An 18,879-nucleotide genomic window follows, 5' to 3' on the forward strand; every position below is an offset into this window, starting at 1 on the left:
CAGAAAGAAGAGAGCCCTTGAGGTAAATGGGCAGCTGGAGGAGCAGTCTGAGCAGGCAGGGGACAGGGCAAATTGACTAAATGGGCCCCTTGTGGGCATGGGCAGCTCCCAGGAGAACCTGCCTAGACGGGGGAGGTCCAAGTTTCAGCGAGGCTGCCATCAGAGCGATGGGCCCCCATGGAGCTGTCCAGGGTACTGGACTGTTTGGCTCTGAAGCCTTCAGCTTTGTTTCCACTTCCCGCATTTGCTGAAAAGATGGCCCTGGACTTCATCCACCTCTCCTGCCCACCAGCTGCCCAGACCCACACCCATGTGCCCTCAAGCATGTCCTGCGTTCTTTCCCAATGTCCCTGTGCTGAGCCTGACCATGACCAAGTCTCATTCAGTTAGGAACCTACTTTTCTTTCCCCGCTTTAAGTACAGAATAAAAGAACAGAAGGTTTGGGTTGGTTCTTGCCTGCTGGGAGGAGAAAAATGAAACTAAAGCCCAAGACTCCAATGTCCCTAAAGACTGGGAACATTCCAATCTCCCCTTTCTATCCTCCTCAGCCCCGCCAGTGCCCCAACTCTTCCAGAAGCCTCTGTTCCCCATCCCTCGACCTACCGTGGAAAGCTCGGTATGCAGAGCCCACACAGGCCGAGTTGGCAGTGTCTGTGACATACACTGGGGCACCAAACACATCTGCAAGCACCTGGAAAGGAGGAAGGTTCATACTGTAGTAAGCCATTCCTTGGGGGGAACACGGACATTTGGCACACATGCTCTACGCTCTCTTTCCTCATGTGTCTTCTGATGCCTTCCATTCCACCTCTCCTGCCTTAAAGGAAGTATACTCAGCCATGCCACCCTGATAATAATAGTCAGGATGACCTGGGGGCAGTCTCTAGTGGAGGGCCACAGCTCTCCAGGTTGTCCCTGCACTATTTAACCATTTTATCAAAGACAAGGAGGAAGATTTAGGAAGTATACTTAGCAAATAGTTAAGGTGGAGATGGCTGGAGGTAGAGACTAATGTCAACAAGCTCAAACAAACCCAAACTAAGAGGGCATGTCTAATAGGACTAAGGATAAATTTTTCCATTTAGCTCCCCAAAATAAATTGCATAATTTTAAAATGGAGGACCTCTATTCAGTGGAGCTCACATGGAAAAGATTTGGGAGTCTTTGTTGACCGGAAATTAGAGTGGATGCCACTGATGCCCCATCTGGATTCCATTACTGGACTGTTGTGCATCTCTCCCCCAGATGCTATGAGTATCGGCTGCTAATGGCTTACAGCTGCCCCTCCTCAAAGGAACTGCTCTTGGCTGAACAGAGGATGCCTCTCATAGGAGGTTATTCTCACCTCTCTCCAGGTTAGCCACTTGGCCCCCTTACCCAAGGTGGAACCAAGTCTGTGGTACAGTTCACGTTTCAGATCTTCCCTATGGGATGGAACCGAAGCTGAAATCACATTCTTGCTTATCATTTCCCTCAGCGCTACCTGCCCCCCTCACTCTCTTCTGGGAGCACCTTCTCAACAATCCACTTATAGAATTCCCATCTCAGGCTCTTCTTTTAGAGAATCTTACCTAAGACAGGTATATTATAAGTCAATAGTTGATACAGCCTCAGGCTACATCCAAAAATGCTCAGTGTCCCAGTAAGACCCTGACAGCCCCATGATGTGACAGCTTGACTGTCAGACATCTGCAGGAGTGGGAACAGAGGCAGTCCTTAATGGACAGTGTCTGGCTCTTAGAAGTAACAGACATGGAAGAGGCCCTACTGCTTGGCCTATCACCAACACATACCTGTAAGATTTCTCTGTTGCGAGATGCCCCTCCAGTGGCCAAAATCTTTGTCTTGGGCACTGCAAGGAAGAAGAAAACACTGATGGCTGTACCAGTCTCCCCAAGACAAAAAAGACTTTTCTAGAGTTCTTCAGCCACAAAAGGCTTGTACTGGACCAATGCCTCTTGCTCATCACACAGGACTCAAGGAGAGCTCCAGAGCTGGCGCTGTCCATGCAGGCTTGTCACAAGTAATTTGTTTGCGAGGCTGCTGCCCTCTTACTGTCTTCATTTTTTTAAATCATTAAAAAAAAAAAGAATCTGTCAACAAACCAGGAACAAAAGGGAACTTACTTAAATTAATAAAGGCCATCTATCCAAAATTTATAACAAACGTCATTCTTTTTTTTTTAAGATTTTATTTTATTTATTTGACAGGGAGGAAGACAGTGAGAGAGGGAATACAAGCAGGGGGAGTGGGAGAGGGAGAAGTGGGCTTCCCGCCGAGCAGGGAGCCTGATGCGGGGCTCGATCCCAGGACCCTGGGATCATGACCTGAGCCTAAGGCAGACGCTTAACAACTGAGCCACCCAGGTGCCCCTAACAAATGTCATTCTTAATAGAAACATTTAGAAGTATTTTCTTTAAGACTGGTGTGTCTCCCAGACCTCAAAAAAATGGCCTCCAAATGATCCTTGCCTCCAGATATGTTTACGTTCATGTTATTCCCTCTCACAGTCAATAGGGCTGACTCCTGTGACCAGTGGGATATTGTGTAAATGGTGGAGTGTGAGTTCCAAGAGTAGGTCATAAAGGACATTGAGGCTTCTATCCTGTTCTGTTGCAGATCACTCTCTTGGTTCCCTCACTTTGGGGACTCCTACCAACAGCTGTGTGAGCTGGCCACCTGGGAAGCAGATCCTACAGCCCGAGGCAAGCCTTCAGATGACTGCAGCCCCAGATGACATATTGACTTCAACCTTAGAAGAGACCTCAGCCAGTACGACTGAGTTATGCTAATCCCAAATTCTTGACACACAGAAACCATGTAAGATAATAAATGTTCATTGTTGTTTTAAGCTGCTAAGTCTTGAAGTAATTTGTTACACAGCAATAGATCGTTAATAGTAAGAACAAAACAAAGACTCATACTATCCAATACACTGTCACATAGTACTAGTTTTACTAGCCATGCCTATAAGGCAAGAAAAATAAATAAATATATAAGGATTGAAAGAAAATAAATAAAACTACCATTATTATTTACAGACAATAAACTATCTACTTAGAAAAATTAAAAATAGGCAAACTAAAGTTTAATAAGGTTGCCAGATATAAAAAAGTCAACTTACAATAATCAATGGCATTTCTAGCAATAATCAATTACCAAATGTGATAGAAAATAAATTACCATTCACAATGGTAACCAGAAATATAATGTAGCTAGGAAATACCTTAGCAAAGAATTCAGAAGCCTCTATGAGGAAAAAGAAAATGGAAACTGTTATTAAAGTACAAAAAGGAATATCTAAGTAAATTAAAAGATATTCCACAGTCTTGGCTGGATTTGAACTAACATTATAAAAGTGTCAATTTGGGCGCCTGGGTGGCTCAGTTGGTTAAGCCACTGCCTTCGGCTCAGGTCATGATCCTGGAGTCCTGGGATCGAGTCCCACATCAGGCTTCCTGCTCAACAGGGAGTCTGCTTCTCCCTCTGACCCTCCCCCCTCTCATGAGCTCTCTCTCTCTCAAATAAATAAAATCTTTAACAAAAAATAAAAAATAAAAATAAATAAAAAAATAAAAGTGTCAATTTTTTCAAACTAATTTATAAATTCAATACAACCTAAATAAAAATTCCAACTGGATTTTTTTTTAAAGGAACTGAATCAAGTTAGTATAAAATATTTATGGAAAAATAAAGATCCATAAATGGCTAAGACAACACTGAAAAAAGAAAAGTGAGGGGATGAATTGCTGTATTAGACATTAAGACGTGTTTTGGGCTGAACTGTGTGTGTCCCTTCAAAATTTATATGTTGAAGTTCTAACTCTTAGTACCTTAGAATGTGACTGTATTTGGAGATAGACAGATACACGTTTAAAAAGGTAGTTAACTGGGGTGCCTGCATGGCTCAGTCGTTAAGCATCTGCCTTCAGCTCAGGTCATGATCCCAGAGTGCTGGGATCGAGCCCCACATCGGGCTCCCTGCTCCACGGGAAGCCTGCTTCTCCCTCTCCCACTCCCCCTGCTTGTGTTCCCTCTCTCGCTGTGTCTCTCTCTGTCAAATAAATAAATAAAATATTTTAAAAAAGGTAGTTAACTGAAATGAGGCCATTAGGGTGCCTCTAATCCAATATGGCTGCTGTCCTTATAAGAACAGTGTATTAGGCCACACAGAGGGAAAACCATGTGAAGACACAGTCAAGGAGAGAGACCTCGGGAAAAAACAACCATGCTGACACCTTGATCTCAGACTTTCAGCCTCCAGAATTGTGAGAAAATTAATACCTGTTGTTTGATCCATCCAGTCTGTGGTACTTTGTTATGCGACCTGGCCAACTAATACATACTACAAAGCCATAATAATAGTTTGTCCCAAAAACAGACCAATAAACCAATGGAGTGGAAAAGGGGATGGGGAGAGAGACCCACATATATATAAAAACTTGATAAATGATAAAGAAGGCACTACAAGTAATGGAGGAAAAGAGAACTGGGTCACCATGTGGAAAAAAAGTTAAACCGGATCCCGATTTACACCATTCACAAAAGTGAACTCCAGAAGGATCAGAGTCCTAAATGTGGAAGTTACATGAACAGTACAAAATGTACAAAAAAAAAAAATTTCTGTGGCACTGAAAGAGGGGAAAACCTTTTCAACAATATCTCAAGAGCATAAAATTTAAAATGAAATATTGGCAGGTTTAATGAAATCAAAACTCTGTTCAGTTGCCAACACTATAAATAAGGTTAATAGACAAATGACAGAAGATGCTTGTGACACAGAAAGCTGACAAGGATCTAGTAATATTTGAAGTATCTGATAAACTCCTGCAAACTGTTAAGAAAAAGATGGGAAATCCAATACAGGGGAAATGGTAAAAGATAAAAACCGCCAATTCACGGGGGAAAAAAACCAAAGTTACAAAGAGCTGTTCAAAGTCATTATTAATGAAAAAAATGCAAATAAAAGTAACACTGCGATACTAGTTTACATCCATCCCTCAGATTAGCAAAGGAGTCAAAGGTGCTTAATGCTAAATGTTGGTGGGGATACGGGAACACTCATGCACTGACAGTAGACCGATGATTTCAAAAATGCAAGACTCTGAGCCTGTCTGTCTCTACCCACTTCCACTGAGCAGCAGCGGCATCTGACCTCAAGCTAAAGAACGGCCCTCCAGCCAAAGTGAGCAGCTAACCTGGGGAGGGTGCCTGGGGGGCCTGAGGGGAATCAGAACTTGCAGTACCACTGAGCTGCCTGGGCAGACGTGGAAAGGGACAGACATGCACCCATCATAGAAATAAGCTGCATTCATCTTCCAACCAGAATAAAAACCTGCTGATTTTGGCATGTGGAGAGCCTTCGTAGGGAGGACTCCAACTTTAACGCTTGTACAGTGCTCACAAGTTTCAACTTAAATCTGCCTGTTGTCACCCCATCTACTTCCCCAGCCTGGAAAGGGCAGGTGGGGTGGGGCAGGCGGGGCGGGGGTAGGGGGTACTGGGAGGAGGGACCTTGCTTGCTGTCTCCACTGAGAACCAGTTACTCATTCAGTACTACGAACCCGCAGCCAAGACAGTTGAGAAAACTCAATGGTGTGAAAGAGAAAGATCAATGTGAACAGACTACCTCAGAAGGAAAAGAACCCAGGCAACAAAAGGGCAAATTTGAAAAAATTCCAATATTTTATCCTCTGGTGTATTTGAATGGGTATAAATCCATAAAAAAGAATAAACCATTACGAAGAAGAACTGGGAAACAAGAAAGAGTTCTAAAAATTAAAAAAATGATATATGAGGGGCGCCTGGATGGCTCAGTCGGTTAAGCGTCTGACTTCAGCTCAGGTCATGATCTCAGCGTCCTGGGATAGAGCCCCACATTGGACTCTCTGCTCAGCAGGGAGTCTGCTTCTCCCTCTTCCTCTGCCCTCCCCCGCTTGTGTTCACTCTCTCTCTCTCAAATAAATAAAATCTTAAAAAAAAAAAAGATATATGATTACAAACAAATTTAGGTGCAAAAACTAAAGAGTAGAATAAACATGGCCATATCTAATATAATAACCTGAAAGATACAATCCAGGAAATTCCCTATGATTTAAAGTGACAAGGAAAGAGAAAGAATAAAGTTAGAAGACACAGAATTCATTTATCCTTTTAGAGTTATTCAGTCTACAAATATTTAGGGAGAGCCCAGTTGCCACCTGGTAGTGGTTTAAGAAGTGGGAATAGATAGTTTAACAAGACAGATGAGATTCTTCCTCTCAGAGAGCTCATATTCTAGTTGAGGGAGGACAGACCATAAAAAGATAAATTTAAAAATAGAGCATGATAGTGACAAGTTCATTTTTCAAAAATTTTATTTACTTATTTATGTCATCTCTACACTCAACGTGGGGCTCGAACTCACGACCTCAAGATGAAGAGTCGCATGCTCTTCCGACTGAGCCAGGCAGGGGCCCCTGAGAGTGACAAGTTCTATGACGAAATAAAGCAAAGAGCAATTAGGGCCAGAGAGCCAACATCTGGTCTGCATAGGACAGGGTTTCTCAAGCTTGGCACAGCTGACATTTGGGCTGGATCATCATTGGCTGTGGGGGCTTGTTGCACACACTGCAGAATGTGCAGCAGCATCTCTGCCTCTGCCAGTGAGATGCCAGGAGCACTCCCCGTTGGTGGCACCAAAAATGTCTCCAGATATCATCAAAAATTCCTCTGGGGGGCAAAATCACCTCTGTCGGAAACCACTGGCCTCATATGAATTCTAGTAAAAAGAACAGAGAAAATGAAGGGAAATAAATCATCGGAGAAATGATGTAATAAATTTTCCCAAGGTAGAAAAAGTCAGATATATTCAGGCAAAAGGGGCCAGCGGGTGCTCAGCACAATGAAGGCGTAAGGCCTATACCCAGACTGTAGTTGAGAAATTTCCAAAATCCTAAGAAGATTCTAGAAGATTCTGTAGAGGAAAAAAATACCATACAGATGGGCTTCTCACTGGCAACCCTAAAAGTCAGAAGACAAAAGAACATTATTTTCGAAGTTCTAAAATAATATGATCTTTGAATTCAGAATTCCACATATTATAAAAGTAGCATTTAAGTGTGAAGGCAAAATTAAACTATTTTCATACAGTCAGAGACCATTCCCCTTACCCCCACCTCTACATGAAAGAACTAGTCAAGGATGTCCTGAAGCAAAGATGAAAGCCAAATACAAAACCACTTAGATGTGTGATATAATAAATAGTGGTAATCAAGGAAAGCCACCAAGTGTATAATTTACATAATTATTGATGCATAATGCACACTGAACAGTAACATCCTGGAAATGGAAAATGGGAGGTAAAGAAGAGAGAAGAGGGGGCGCCTGGGTGGCTCAGTCGTTAAGCATCTGCCTTCGGCTCAGGTCATGATCCCGGGGTCCTGGGATCGAGCCCTGCGTCGGGCTCCCTGCTCGGTAGGGAGTCTGCTTCTCCCTCTGCCTGCCGCTCCCCCTGCTTGTGCTCTCTCTCTCTTTCTCAAATAAATAAATAAATAAATGTGGACTGGGCTAGTGCATGGCAGCCCCTGTGCTGACGTGGCGCCTGAGTGAGCAGGCCCACCCTAAACGTATTTGATTAACAAAGTAAGCATTATGCTAGCCAAACATGACAAGTTCCAGAAACAAAATCCATCCACTCAGGTTGTCAGTTTACTACCAATACCTGTTACACAGAAGAGATGAAGTAAGGAAAAATCAGCCAAGGGCCTGCACAAGACTGTTCCTAGCAGCGCGGTTGGTAACACGTGCAAACGTACATCACAGAGCAACGGTAAACGGATCATGGTACAATCACGATGGAACCCCACAGCACTGTGAGAGCTGACAACTGGTAGCTATGTTAATTCACACGGGCGAATTCATGAACATAACGTCGAGTTATAGAAGCAAGTCACCTAAGAACACGGGTCAGTCGGGAGAATGATGCCTCACGTTTGTGCAGCCCTTCTTGGTTCCAAGCATGTTCATTTATGTAATCTTATTTGAGAGGAGGCCAGCACAGCTAGCAAGACAGGTTTGATATTGCCTTTAAGTCTCCTAAGAGGATAAGTAATTTTATGCGGGTTTGCACAAAACTGCTTTAAAGGCTGGGAATGACGGCATGATTCCATCACCCCTCCAGTGCCCAGGAGGACCTCTCTGTTCTCACTGCCTCTTCCTGCACACTGTTGGGGCCAGCCCCCGACAAAGTGCCGCCTTCTGCTGGCCAGAGGACCCTTCATGCAGGGCACTGGGTGAAGACATCAGCACCATCCCAGCCCTGCTCACCTATCTCACTTTTCAGGGGATTCTGAAATCTTTGTGGAGATCTCTGGGGGAATATCTTTCTTTTTTTTCTTTTTAAGATTTTATTTATTTATATGAGAGAGAGTGGGAGAGAGAGCACGTGCAGGGGGAGGGGGAGAGGGAAAGGGAGAAGCAGACTCCCCACTGAGCAGGGAGCCCGACACAGGACTCGATCCCAGGACCCTGGGATCATAACCTGAGCCAAAGGCAGACGCTTAACTGACTGAGTCACCCAGGCGCCCCTGGGGAATTTCTTTTTACACTTTGAGTGATGGAATGGAGAGAAATGGAAATGTTTATCATGATCATTTTATTTGTTTTAAAATTTGCAGTGAACACACGTACACCCTGAAAAACGTAGGTAACACCTCATAAGTTGACAGCTTGACAAATTTTCACAAACTCAAGACACCCATGTAACTCAGGAAAGAGACCACCACCAGCATCCCAGAGGCCCTCTTCCTCTGAAAGGTTCGCTGCCCTGGCTTCCAGTGACAGTCTGGTTTTAAACTTGATGTACACAGAATCTTGCCACACACACTTTTGTGTCTGGCTTCTCTTGCTCTGAGTGACATCTGTGCGATTCATCCATTTTGTTGCCCGTGGTGGAGGCTGGCTTATTTTCATTTCGGTGTAGCATCACATTGCACGAATACCCCAGAATGCATGTCTCCTGTCTACTACCCATGGGCGCTGGGTTCCAGCGCGGGGCCAGTAAGCACCGTGCCATGATGAATGCTCTCCTGTACGTCTTTAGAGACCATGTGTACACATTTCCATTATGCATGCACAGAGAGGCGGGACTGCTGGGGAGGTGTGTGTGTGCAACTTCTCAGAAGGCTTACCTAATGCTGATTTCTAGAGTATGCTTGCACTTGGTTGGTTCAAAGACAGAAAACATACTACACAGAGCTCAGATTGTCCATAAAAGTGTCATGAGGAGGCGCTCAAGCAAAGAGGCTTCAGGGGTTTTCTACCCTCTCTATGACAACAGCTGCTGCCCAGGGGGACAAATACAGCTTAGAGACCCGGACTCCAGCCTCCTGGCAGAAGCCCTCGCCCCAGACCATTCCAGGGCCAGCAGTAAGGGGAACTCACCGCCCTCCTAAAGCTGCCCATTCCATAGCTCAAGTTCTTAGAAATCCCTTTCTCCCCACAGAGCCCCCCCCCCCAACCTGCCCTGCCCTGCCTTTCCATTCCAGACCTCTCAGATTGGACAGTGGTTCTGCATCCCCACTCTTCCCCATCCAAGCTGAAGTGCTCAGACTGTGCCCCACAGGCAGATGGCCCCAGCCTAGACCTTTCCCACCTGCACTGCCCATGTCCTCAGGGTCTGGAGCTTGGGACACTGCATCTGCACGTTGGAGGTCTGGGTTACAGAAAGGTCTCTAAGTGCTACAGGTACGCGCCAGAAGGTCAGGCTACTGGGGACAGAGCAGAGAAGCAGCAACAAGCTACCTTCTCGTCCCTGCCTGCCCACACGGGCCTGCTGACTCACCTTCTCCCCAGCCACCCACGGCCGGGCTCCATCTCCCTCCTGCCCCGGGAAAGGAGCTTCAACAGACAGCGCCGTGCGAGGCCTGGCCTGAAGGCCGGGAAGCATCTCAAGCACCTCAGGGTGTGAGGGTCCCCACCCCAGAACACAGCCCACCAGCAGCTCACTTACTGACTCGGTAGCCCAAGCCCTCGGCATGGATCCTCTTGGCCATGAACTGCCCTTCAATCAGTGCCCGGATCTCCACAGCCCTAGGGAATGCTGAGACCTGTCCCCAGGAGAAAGCAGGCACAGTGAAAACTCCTTGGTGTCCCTTCATTGTATGTGTGCGTGCATGTGTGTGAGTGCATGCATGTGTGTACGTGAGCATGTGTGTGTGCATGCGTATGCACGAGCATGTGTGCACGCATGTGTGTGAATGCATGCATGCATTGCATGAGCATGCATGTGCATGCATGCATGTGCGCGAGCATGTGTGTGTGCATGCATGCGTGAGTGTGCGTGTGTGTGCACATGCATGCGTGTGAGTGTGCGTGCGTGTGCATGCATGCATGCGTGTGTTGTCTTTTTAAACAGCCCAGATTCAGAACTCATGACTCAGGCCTCCAGGGCAGCTCATACACAGCTGGGGCTCTTGACCCACTAAGCACCTGCTGCACATGCTCACACAAACACATCGCTCACACATACATGCCCCCAGCCTCAGGCGTGCTCACTTCGGGGACACAGAGCATCAGAGAACTCAGTTTCAGGCCACCAAGGGTTCAGCTCTGTGACCTCGAGTTAAGTTAGGTAAATCTTGCTGGGATTTTCATTTTCTTTCTTAACAAAACCGAGCTCATAGTGGTACCTGTTTCAGGGTGGGTATAATGATCAAATGAGACAACAGAGCCTGGTCTAGGTGTGTGATACTAAGTGAGAACCCACAGCTGAGGAGTGTCCGTCAGGCTAATGCTGATAGGCGTCAACCCCAGCTTCGCCCATGCCTTAGCCCCTGAGACCAGCGACAGACCCTACCTTCTCCCTGACAGACCCCGACGGGTTTATGCAAAGGGGAACAGGCATACCTTCTCTGTATGAACAACAGAAACCAAACAGACCCTTCATCAGAAGACTGAGGTGAGCCCCTCCCCCTAGAGTTTATATAAAGCTTTCCACTTACAACCCAATGTGTCATGACTTCATCAGCCACAAATCTGATGCCAACTCTAACTGTAACAGTTACTAGACAGAGGGACTTACTCAATCCCACATGCACGGTGGAGGGGAAAGGAAACAGTGCTTCAGGACCAGGGAGGACTGGGTCTGGAGGGCCCCCTGCACCACCCAGGCCCTGGTGACTTGGGCACATGATTTAGCATCTCTGGACCTCAGGATGCTCTGAGCAGTCAATGAGGGACACAGGGAACCACCAGCACAGTGCTTGGAGCCAAACAGCACGCAATAAATGTTAGTGCTTCCAGTCCCAGAGGCTTTTGATCAGGAAGAAATACCCGATCTGGGGACAATGTGAGTCCTTGGGGGTGCAGGATTAAGCTTGCCAAGGGAACAGGTTCTATGGCTTTCAGTGGCAGTCAGTGTGGACACGGGTCAGCCAGGGGAAAGCCCCGAGGTATTCTACATTCCTCTTTGTGAGAATCGCGTCTGTCCTAGATTCTGCGGATTCCCCAGCACTAAAACGCACGCCAGCACATCAAGACGTTTGCGTTAGCAAGAGCGGAGTAAATGAATGAAGTCCCTCAAGTAGCAGAACTTGGGAGGCAGTTGTTCAATTCAATACTCGAAACTGGAGGCAATTTCTCTCCAATACGAATACCACACGTACCTGTCGGTTTTCTGCACTAAACCGATGGCGCCCAATAATTTCAGGGGTGATCTCCATTACGTCAAAATAAAAACCTGAAACCAGACCAGGAAGAGAGTCACTGTCGGTAATCAAAAACAAAAGATAAGCCTCTCAAAGACTTAGGACAGAATAAGGTGAAATGACCCCATATCTCTGTCCCCCAGAAGAGTCGGGAAAGACAGGAACTGGAAGGGCCTGGGCTAGATCCTCCTAAAGACAGTTCTGCCTACTCTTACCCGACAGCCCAGACCAGAGGCAGCTGCCCCACCAGCCCTGAAATACCAGTGCAGGTTTGATTGAGGGCCGCACGTCCCCTCCCTGCTCAGAAGGCCTGGCCCAATGCTGGGCCCTCTTCCGAAGAGAACCCTGCATCTGGGGCAGAAAGCTACATATGGGCGCACACCAGGGTAGAGCAGGAGCTGTGGCTGTCCTCCCTGAGGCTGTCACCAGGGGCTCTGAGGGGGACAGAGCCCTCCACTCAAAGCATGGAGAACGGCCCTACCTTGCTCAGATCGTTGGGCCTCACAGTAGTTTGGAAGACCCACGGAGCAGAAGGACACACAGCTAGGGCTCCCCCTGGCTTGCTCCGTGGCCCTCCTTTCCCCCTTCCCCTGGGGCCCTCCTGTCAGCAGCTACTGCCCTTCACAGGCCTGGGCATCACCAAACAGCCTACCCAGATTCCCGCCGTTGCCCATCTCCGTGGACCGCAGTGCCTCGGAGAAATCACTCCAGGAACAGGAAGCGGACTCATCACGGATCTTCTCTCTCATGAGGGAGCCATTTTTAAAGCTGCAGAAGTGCACACAACCCTGAGGGGGGACCCACTGCTTGCTGACTGGACCCATGTGTTTTGGTGAAGAGTCCCAGGTCGAAGGGCTGCAGGTCAAGCTGGACCACAACCCCCAGGCAGTGGCTGGCAGAGATCTGAGGTTCTCCCTCAGGTTATCAGGCCCAGCGAAGGTCCCTGGGAATCACTGGGGAAGGCTTGTCTCGGACTCTGTTTACAGAGGTTGCCGCAAAGGCACCCCAGGAAGAGACGGGGAGCTGTGGCTTCTACGCGTTGTACCACCTGGACGATGGAACAGAGCTGGCTAAATTTACTAGACCTACATATCCTCCAATGGTTCCTGGGGCCTAGAGGCTCAGAAACTTCCCTGAGTAGCCTCTGGTGGGTTTCCAAAGGCCTGTCATCAGGGTGCAGAGCACACCTCCTCCATGACAACCGTCAGGGGGCAGGATGTCCTTCCTACTATTGTTGAAGGTCTAGCACATGCTAGGCATGTCCTAACAACACCATGAAGTAAACCTTTCATTCTTCGCATTTGATGAGCAAAGTGTGGCTCACGTGAGCCATGGGGTCTGCCCCGGGCCACACAGGATATGGGTGTTGAGGATGGGACTGGAATCTGGGTTTGGCGAGGACTCCAGGTCCGGGCTTCCTCCCCACCTAGCTCTGCTGTCAGAAAAAAACCAGAGTCCCAGGGTCTCAGAGGCCACAAGAGCTCGCTGAGCAGGAAAGCCTGCGGGCTCCACACGGTGTCACACCTGCCCACTGCCCACCAAGCCTACCACAGGAGTGCCATGTAGTGCTGGACATCAACCGGGTTGCAGAAGACGTGCCCTTCCAGGGTGGGCACGGGCTCCTGGAGCCAGAGAAATAGGGTGTCGCTGGTGCCCAGGCTGACCTGGGAAGAAATGGGCAGAGATGAGGCGCCTCTCTGTCCAGCTCCGCCAGCCCTGACCCCCTTTGTTTCACTCCTCATGCTGCAGATTAAATGCCACTTCCTCAGAGAAACCTCTTCTTCTAACCCTCCCACACTAGATGAGTCCAAAGTTAGCAACCAGATTTAGGCTCTTATGGAAACTGTGGGCCGATTTTCTAGAATTTACCACAATTGCATCTAACTAATGGTTTGGGTGACAACTGGTTCCCAAATGACCTTCCCAGTAGACCCAGAAGGGCACAGGTTATGTTTTCTTTATTCATCCGGGGAGCTCACAGTCCTCTGGCCCAATGTCTCACCCTTCCACCACTGTACCCACCAAGACTGGCCATTGTCAAGGGGACCTGCCTACCCGGCAAAGGCCATAACCTTCTAAGCGCAGGTCCTGGGGCCTGGGTCTTCCTATCCCCTCCCTCAGCTGCCTTTTGGGACTGGCAGACCCTCTAAGAGGCAGCAAAGGTGCTGCTGGGGCCCTCGTCCCCCAGGGCACAAAGAGCTGGCTTTGCCTGTGGGCATGAGAAGTCACCTTACCGCAATGTCACCCTCCTCCAGCCTCATGCCTGCCAGCGACGCTGAGAAGAGAGGAGGGGAGCCTCTGATTAGCTGGAGGTCACACAGAGCCAAAAAGCAAACCACAGTCACCCCCAGATGGGAGCCAGCCCTGAACCTCCCGCCCCAAGCCACATGCTAGGGTAGAGGCAGGAGCAGGTGAGTTGAGGGCTCAGGATGGCCCAAGGGGAGGTCCCAGGGGTCAAAGGGTAGAGTCCCTGAGGTCAGAGCCTCCGATCTGAGCTGGGAAGCCTCTTCCAAAAGGGTCCAAACGCCCCACCATCAGGTGCTCCCCAGAGTGCAGAGAAACAAGGGGGCCAAGTCAAGACACCAGAATACACATGGCAGAGAAAGAGAGGGTGAGGCAGGAGTGTAAAGGGGGCAGAAAGTAAAGGGCAGTGTCTGTCCCCCTGAGACATGAGGCCCAGAACAGCAATCCGCATCGGCCTGTCTCACTGATGCACTCTGGAACTGAAAGAAGGTCTGGCATTGACTGGGGGCTCACTAAATGTCGAATGACTAACTGGTTGAGTGAAAGGAGAAACGTGGAAGGGACAGGTCGTCCTCCACCATCACTGCTGTGTGTGTCAGGCCTTGGATCCAGGAACCCCACCTCGGAGAACTTAGCCTGTAGGGATGAGGGACAGGACAGGGTGTGCGCGTCAACACCGTTTGCATTGCCCGAGCACTGGAAGCCCCACTGAGCTCCACCGCAAGGGACTGGGGAAAGAAATGTGGAGCAACTGGCCCTAGGCAACCGTTAACATGATGCTGCACAAAAATATTGCCTGGGTTAGTTAAAACAAAATATGTTTACTTATGAGCACAGAAAGAAAGGTGGAAGGATAGCCATCAAAATTTTAACTGTGGTTATCTCTGGGTTAAGAGATTATGGATGATTTTTACATCCTTCCTTTGGTTTGTCAGTATTTAACAATTTTTTTTTCTGCAGTGAAGAGGTATCCCTTGTGAGTAAGAAAAAGAGCATGAGCCTTGGTTAGTCTGCTTGCTTGTTGTTGTTGTTTTAATGAAGGAACAATTAATGCATGACTTAACTCAAGGTCAGACTTAGGGAGAGACCGACTGAGGGCTACCTGCCTGGTATCACCAACATTCAGCTGGAAAGGAGGTCCAAGAGGAAGGATTGGAAAGCTGCTTCTTTGTTATTCTTGCTCAAACATGCCCAGAAGCTCACTTTAGTGGTTAAAAAGGCCCATTCTTCCCCCTGACATTCTTCTAGTTGATAGAGGAGGTACAAGATACATTGCCTAATGAGACTCAGTGAAGTTATTTTCATTCTGAAAGTGTAGAACTTTCCTAAGTTGGTGCTCCTACACCAACCGTTCTTCTTTGAGGGAGGCTGGACCTCCCAGCTTTTTGGGCAGGTGGGAACTGGGGCCTGGGTGTCCCCTGGGAGCCTCGGGCACCAGAACCCACACACTGCAGGCTGGAGCCGCCTCTCAATCCAGGGGACAGATCTTGGGGCTTCATGCCTTGCCACTGTGGAAATCTGGCCACTGTCCACCAGCCCCTGCCTCCCCTCCACTTTTGGACCAGGAACACTGGGATCCCTTCTCCAAAACCCGCTTTGATTGGTTCTGTGCTTTGCCAACAGGGTTCCACGCGCCCGTCTCCAGAAATTGCTCAGGGATAGGAAAGGCCCTTGTCTGGCTCCTGGGGTTCCCTCCAGATGCCAGAGCCAAGGCTGTCCCAGTAGGGAGGGGTCACAGCCAGGACACTGATGCGGCCACAGGTGTGGTGGGGACGTGCTCACTGTGCCCTCAGCTCCAGAGCAGACAGGCCAGAAGCAGACCGAGGAACACCACGAGCGTTAGCGTTATTCTCAGTGATAGCTGTAATAATAGTAGCGACTTCAGTGTTTTTCCTGACCACAAAAATACAGAGACACTGCAGAAAATATAGAATCTAATAATAACACTGATAATGTACCTATTGCCATTAAGGATGAATTTTAACAAGGACCACCCACGCTATTTCGAGGCATACAACTCTACTCCTAGACATATGCGTCTCTGTTTATTTATTTTGGATGCCCCTGTCCTGCTCGTCTACATAGCCAACAGGAGGAAAGTACAGAGAGGCTGGTGGGTGTTGAAATCAGGAGGAGCGCTGAAGGCAGAAAACAACTGAAAAGAAATGTGTCTCAAAGGAGAGCAAAATAGAAGAAATAGAGAGCCACGCTCCCTGACCATAGAGAGAAGCAGGAGAGGCTCTAAGAAGGAAGTCAGCCTCCCTAGGACAGCAGACCCTGGCCCCACCCGGGCAGCAGCCCAGGTCCTCTGCCACGTACTTGACACTTCCTCAGAGCAGGAGCTGAGGATGCTGATTTGGAGTAGAGTTGCCAGAAAAAATGGCGGACGCTCAGTTAAATTTGAATTTCAGAGAGATATACTTTGGGCCATACTTACACTAAAAAATCATTTGTTGGGCGCCTGGGTGGCTCAGTTGGTTGAGCGACTGCCTTCGGCTCAGGTCATGATCCTGGAGTCCCGGGATCGAGTCCCGCATTGGGCTCCCGGAGTCTGCTTCTCCCTCTGACCCTCCCCCCTCTCATGTGCTTGCTCTCTCTCATTCTCTCTCTCTCAAATAAATAATAATAAAAAAATAAAATCTTTAAAAAATAAAAAATCATTTGTTATGTGAAATTCAAATACTGCACGGGATGCACTTATCATACTAATTATTCATCATTCCTCTGAAATTCAAGGCACACTGGGTGTCCTGTATCTATCTGTATTTGCATTTGCCTGGCAACCCTAATTTGGTGGCTCTTCAGGAAAAGGGCCGCAGGGGTGGGGCTGAGGGGCCGCAGTCTGATGGCACAGTGTGGCCACCTGGCCTTTCTCCAGAGACCTGATGACACTTCCCGGAGTGGCTGGGGGAGGGACAAGGTATTCGGATGAGGAATAATTCATACCCATAGATCAAATACCAGGAAGGAGACCCAAAACCATGTCCTAGAGGAAAGGCTGGAGGAACCGGGATGTTTAGCTTGGAACAGAAAACACAGTTAGGGAGGGGTGGGCATGACCGCCTGCCTTAACCGCTGATCATTCTCACCTGGGGGCGGGGGGACGGCAGCAGCCCTTAGTGGCTCCAGAGGGCAGAGTAAGAGCCAAGATAGGGCAGGTACAAGGAGTCAGATTTCAGGCCAGCAGTGTGGCAGGCGGCCAGGGAGGAAGGGCCTGCCACAGAAGGGTTTCCAGAGGCTGGACTGGCATTCTCAAATGTCCAGCACGGACCAAGTCAGGCTACTTGGAGAGTGAAATCCTCCAAGGTACTCACCAGGGTTGTCCCCAGTGAAGGCCACCACTTTGCATCCTGGAGGAAATCCATAGCACTGGATGTAGTAGGAAGAAATGGCTCCCTGAGGAGGAAAAGCAAGCATGCCCTACTGAGGCAAATCTGACCTACTGTGCACAGCCCTCCAAGGCTCAGGTCACAAGAGCGCTTCAAGCTCCAGGTCACTGGGCCTGCACTCACATCAGTCCCTGTCCTAAACCAGGGATGTCCCTCCCGTTCACAAAAAGCCAGAGGAGCCCAGCACAGGCTTGGAACCACAAATATTAGGTCATCCCACTGCCTTGACCACCCCTGGATTTTGAGAGGCAGCTAGAACAAACCAATCCCCAACTTGTACTTGTTTTGCAAGCTCCAAATTCTGAGACAGCATTAGTGGGAAATAAATAACAAGGAGAGGGCGCCTGGGTGGCTCAGTCGGTTAAGCATCTGCCTCCGGCTCAGGTCATGATCCCAGGGTCCTGGGATTGAGCCCCGCATCGGGCTCCCTGCTCAGCAGGAGGGGTCTGCTTCTCCCTCTATCCCTCCACCCTGCTCATGATCTCTCTCTCTCATGCTCTCTCAAATAAATAAAAAAAAATTAATAAAAAAACTTTTTTAAATAGGTAAAAGAAGACACACAGGAAGCAAATTCATGGAAGAAGATCATGCCCCACACCCTTGCTCAATCAGCCCAGCAATCTGATTAACCAAACATGTAAATGCACAGGTCAACATTCTAAAGAAAATAAACCAAAAATGGCAGTATGGGGGAGGGAACACCCCTGGGGAAGCATGACCCCCAAGGCTCCTCCCAGGGCAGCTGTGGGACCAGACAGCAGGGACCCCTCTGAACAGACCCATAGTCTTTAGAGAGCAAAGCCATAAAAGAAAAACACTGTTTTTCCTCTTTCCCTGACTTTATCTCAGTTCCAAAAGTTTAAAACAAATGACGGGCCGTCCTGGTGTGTGGAAAGAAAATTTTGCTCCTTCCAGGAAAATTTCGGATTTACATCAGAATAAGCCATCTCCTGGGAGAGAAATGTCTTGGCCCGGGTTGCCTCAAGAAACAGAGGCTGAGTCAGGGTTTGTGTGCAGGTGGCTTATTTGGGGGAAGTGATCCCAGGAAACAAGAGGGGAACTGGGGAGGAAGGAGAGCCCACCCAAAGGTTAAACTGTCAAGCTGGTCCTCGCTGTGGGCAATGTCCGAGGAGCTGTGTGTGAAGGATCTGGGGGCTGTCCACCTGGGGACGGGACGGGGAGCAGCTCTCCACAGGCTTCCACTGGTGAGGGGTGCCCCGTGGGGTTTTAACTTCCTGGACCTCCAGGTTTGTAGGGTGCAAACATGGAGTCACAGAAGCCGCGGGCAGAAAGTGAGAGAAATGAGATAGAGCTGGGGCAGGGTACTGCCGGGTGACACCTGCATGAAGCCACAGCTGCTGGCAAAAGAGGCAGCTTAGGAGGCTGCGAGCCGGGGCTGGAGAAGCGTCTGACACCATATGTCCCAAATACTTGCCTGCAGAAAATGAGTAAGCTGTCTGGGCACTACCTGCAGAAGAAGGGATGATGGGAAACATGGATTCGGCTTGTTTTCCCCCGTCACGTGGGTACATATGTTACAAAGGAAAATACCCTTTTC

The 18,879-nt window shown here is 48.6% G+C and overlaps 1 protein-coding gene across 9 annotated transcripts in view; it reads right to left on the bottom strand.

The window, feature by feature from the left end:
• XYLB (xylulokinase) overlaps window positions 1–18,879 on the bottom strand; it is a 53,949-nt gene that overhangs the window by 10,853 nt on the left and 24,217 nt on the right. For 8 of the 9 annotated variants that reach the window (XR_010411137.1, XR_010411136.1, XR_010411135.1 and 5 more), the window contains 8 exons: window positions 17,247–17,328; window positions 13,923–13,963; window positions 13,237–13,352; window positions 12,341–12,456; window positions 11,647–11,720; window positions 9,993–10,089; window positions 1,795–1,853; window positions 605–692 (listed from right to left, as the gene is read on the bottom strand). Coding sequence is in view for 5 of the 9 variants with exons in the window: in XM_064590041.1 (XP_064446111.1) it covers window positions 605–692; window positions 1,795–1,853; window positions 9,993–10,089; window positions 11,647–11,720; window positions 12,341–12,456; window positions 13,237–13,352; window positions 13,923–13,963; window positions 17,247–17,328 (673 nt within the window). In the remaining 4 variants the exon portion in view is untranslated. Of the gene's footprint in view, window positions 1–604; window positions 693–1,794; window positions 1,854–5,794; window positions 6,762–9,992; window positions 10,090–11,646; window positions 11,721–12,340; window positions 12,457–13,236; window positions 13,353–13,922; window positions 13,964–17,246; window positions 17,329–18,879 lie in introns of those variants that run through there. The other variant, XM_054504504.2, reaches the window with a different exon arrangement.

The sequence above is a fragment of the Mirounga angustirostris genome, unplaced genomic scaffold (assembly GCF_029215605.1).
Source record: "Mirounga angustirostris isolate CCGP_5_RB_7025 unplaced genomic scaffold, mMirAng1.0.hap1 SCAF_1, whole genome shotgun sequence".
Classification (NCBI taxonomy): Eukaryota; Metazoa; Chordata; class Mammalia; order Carnivora; family Phocidae; genus Mirounga; species Mirounga angustirostris.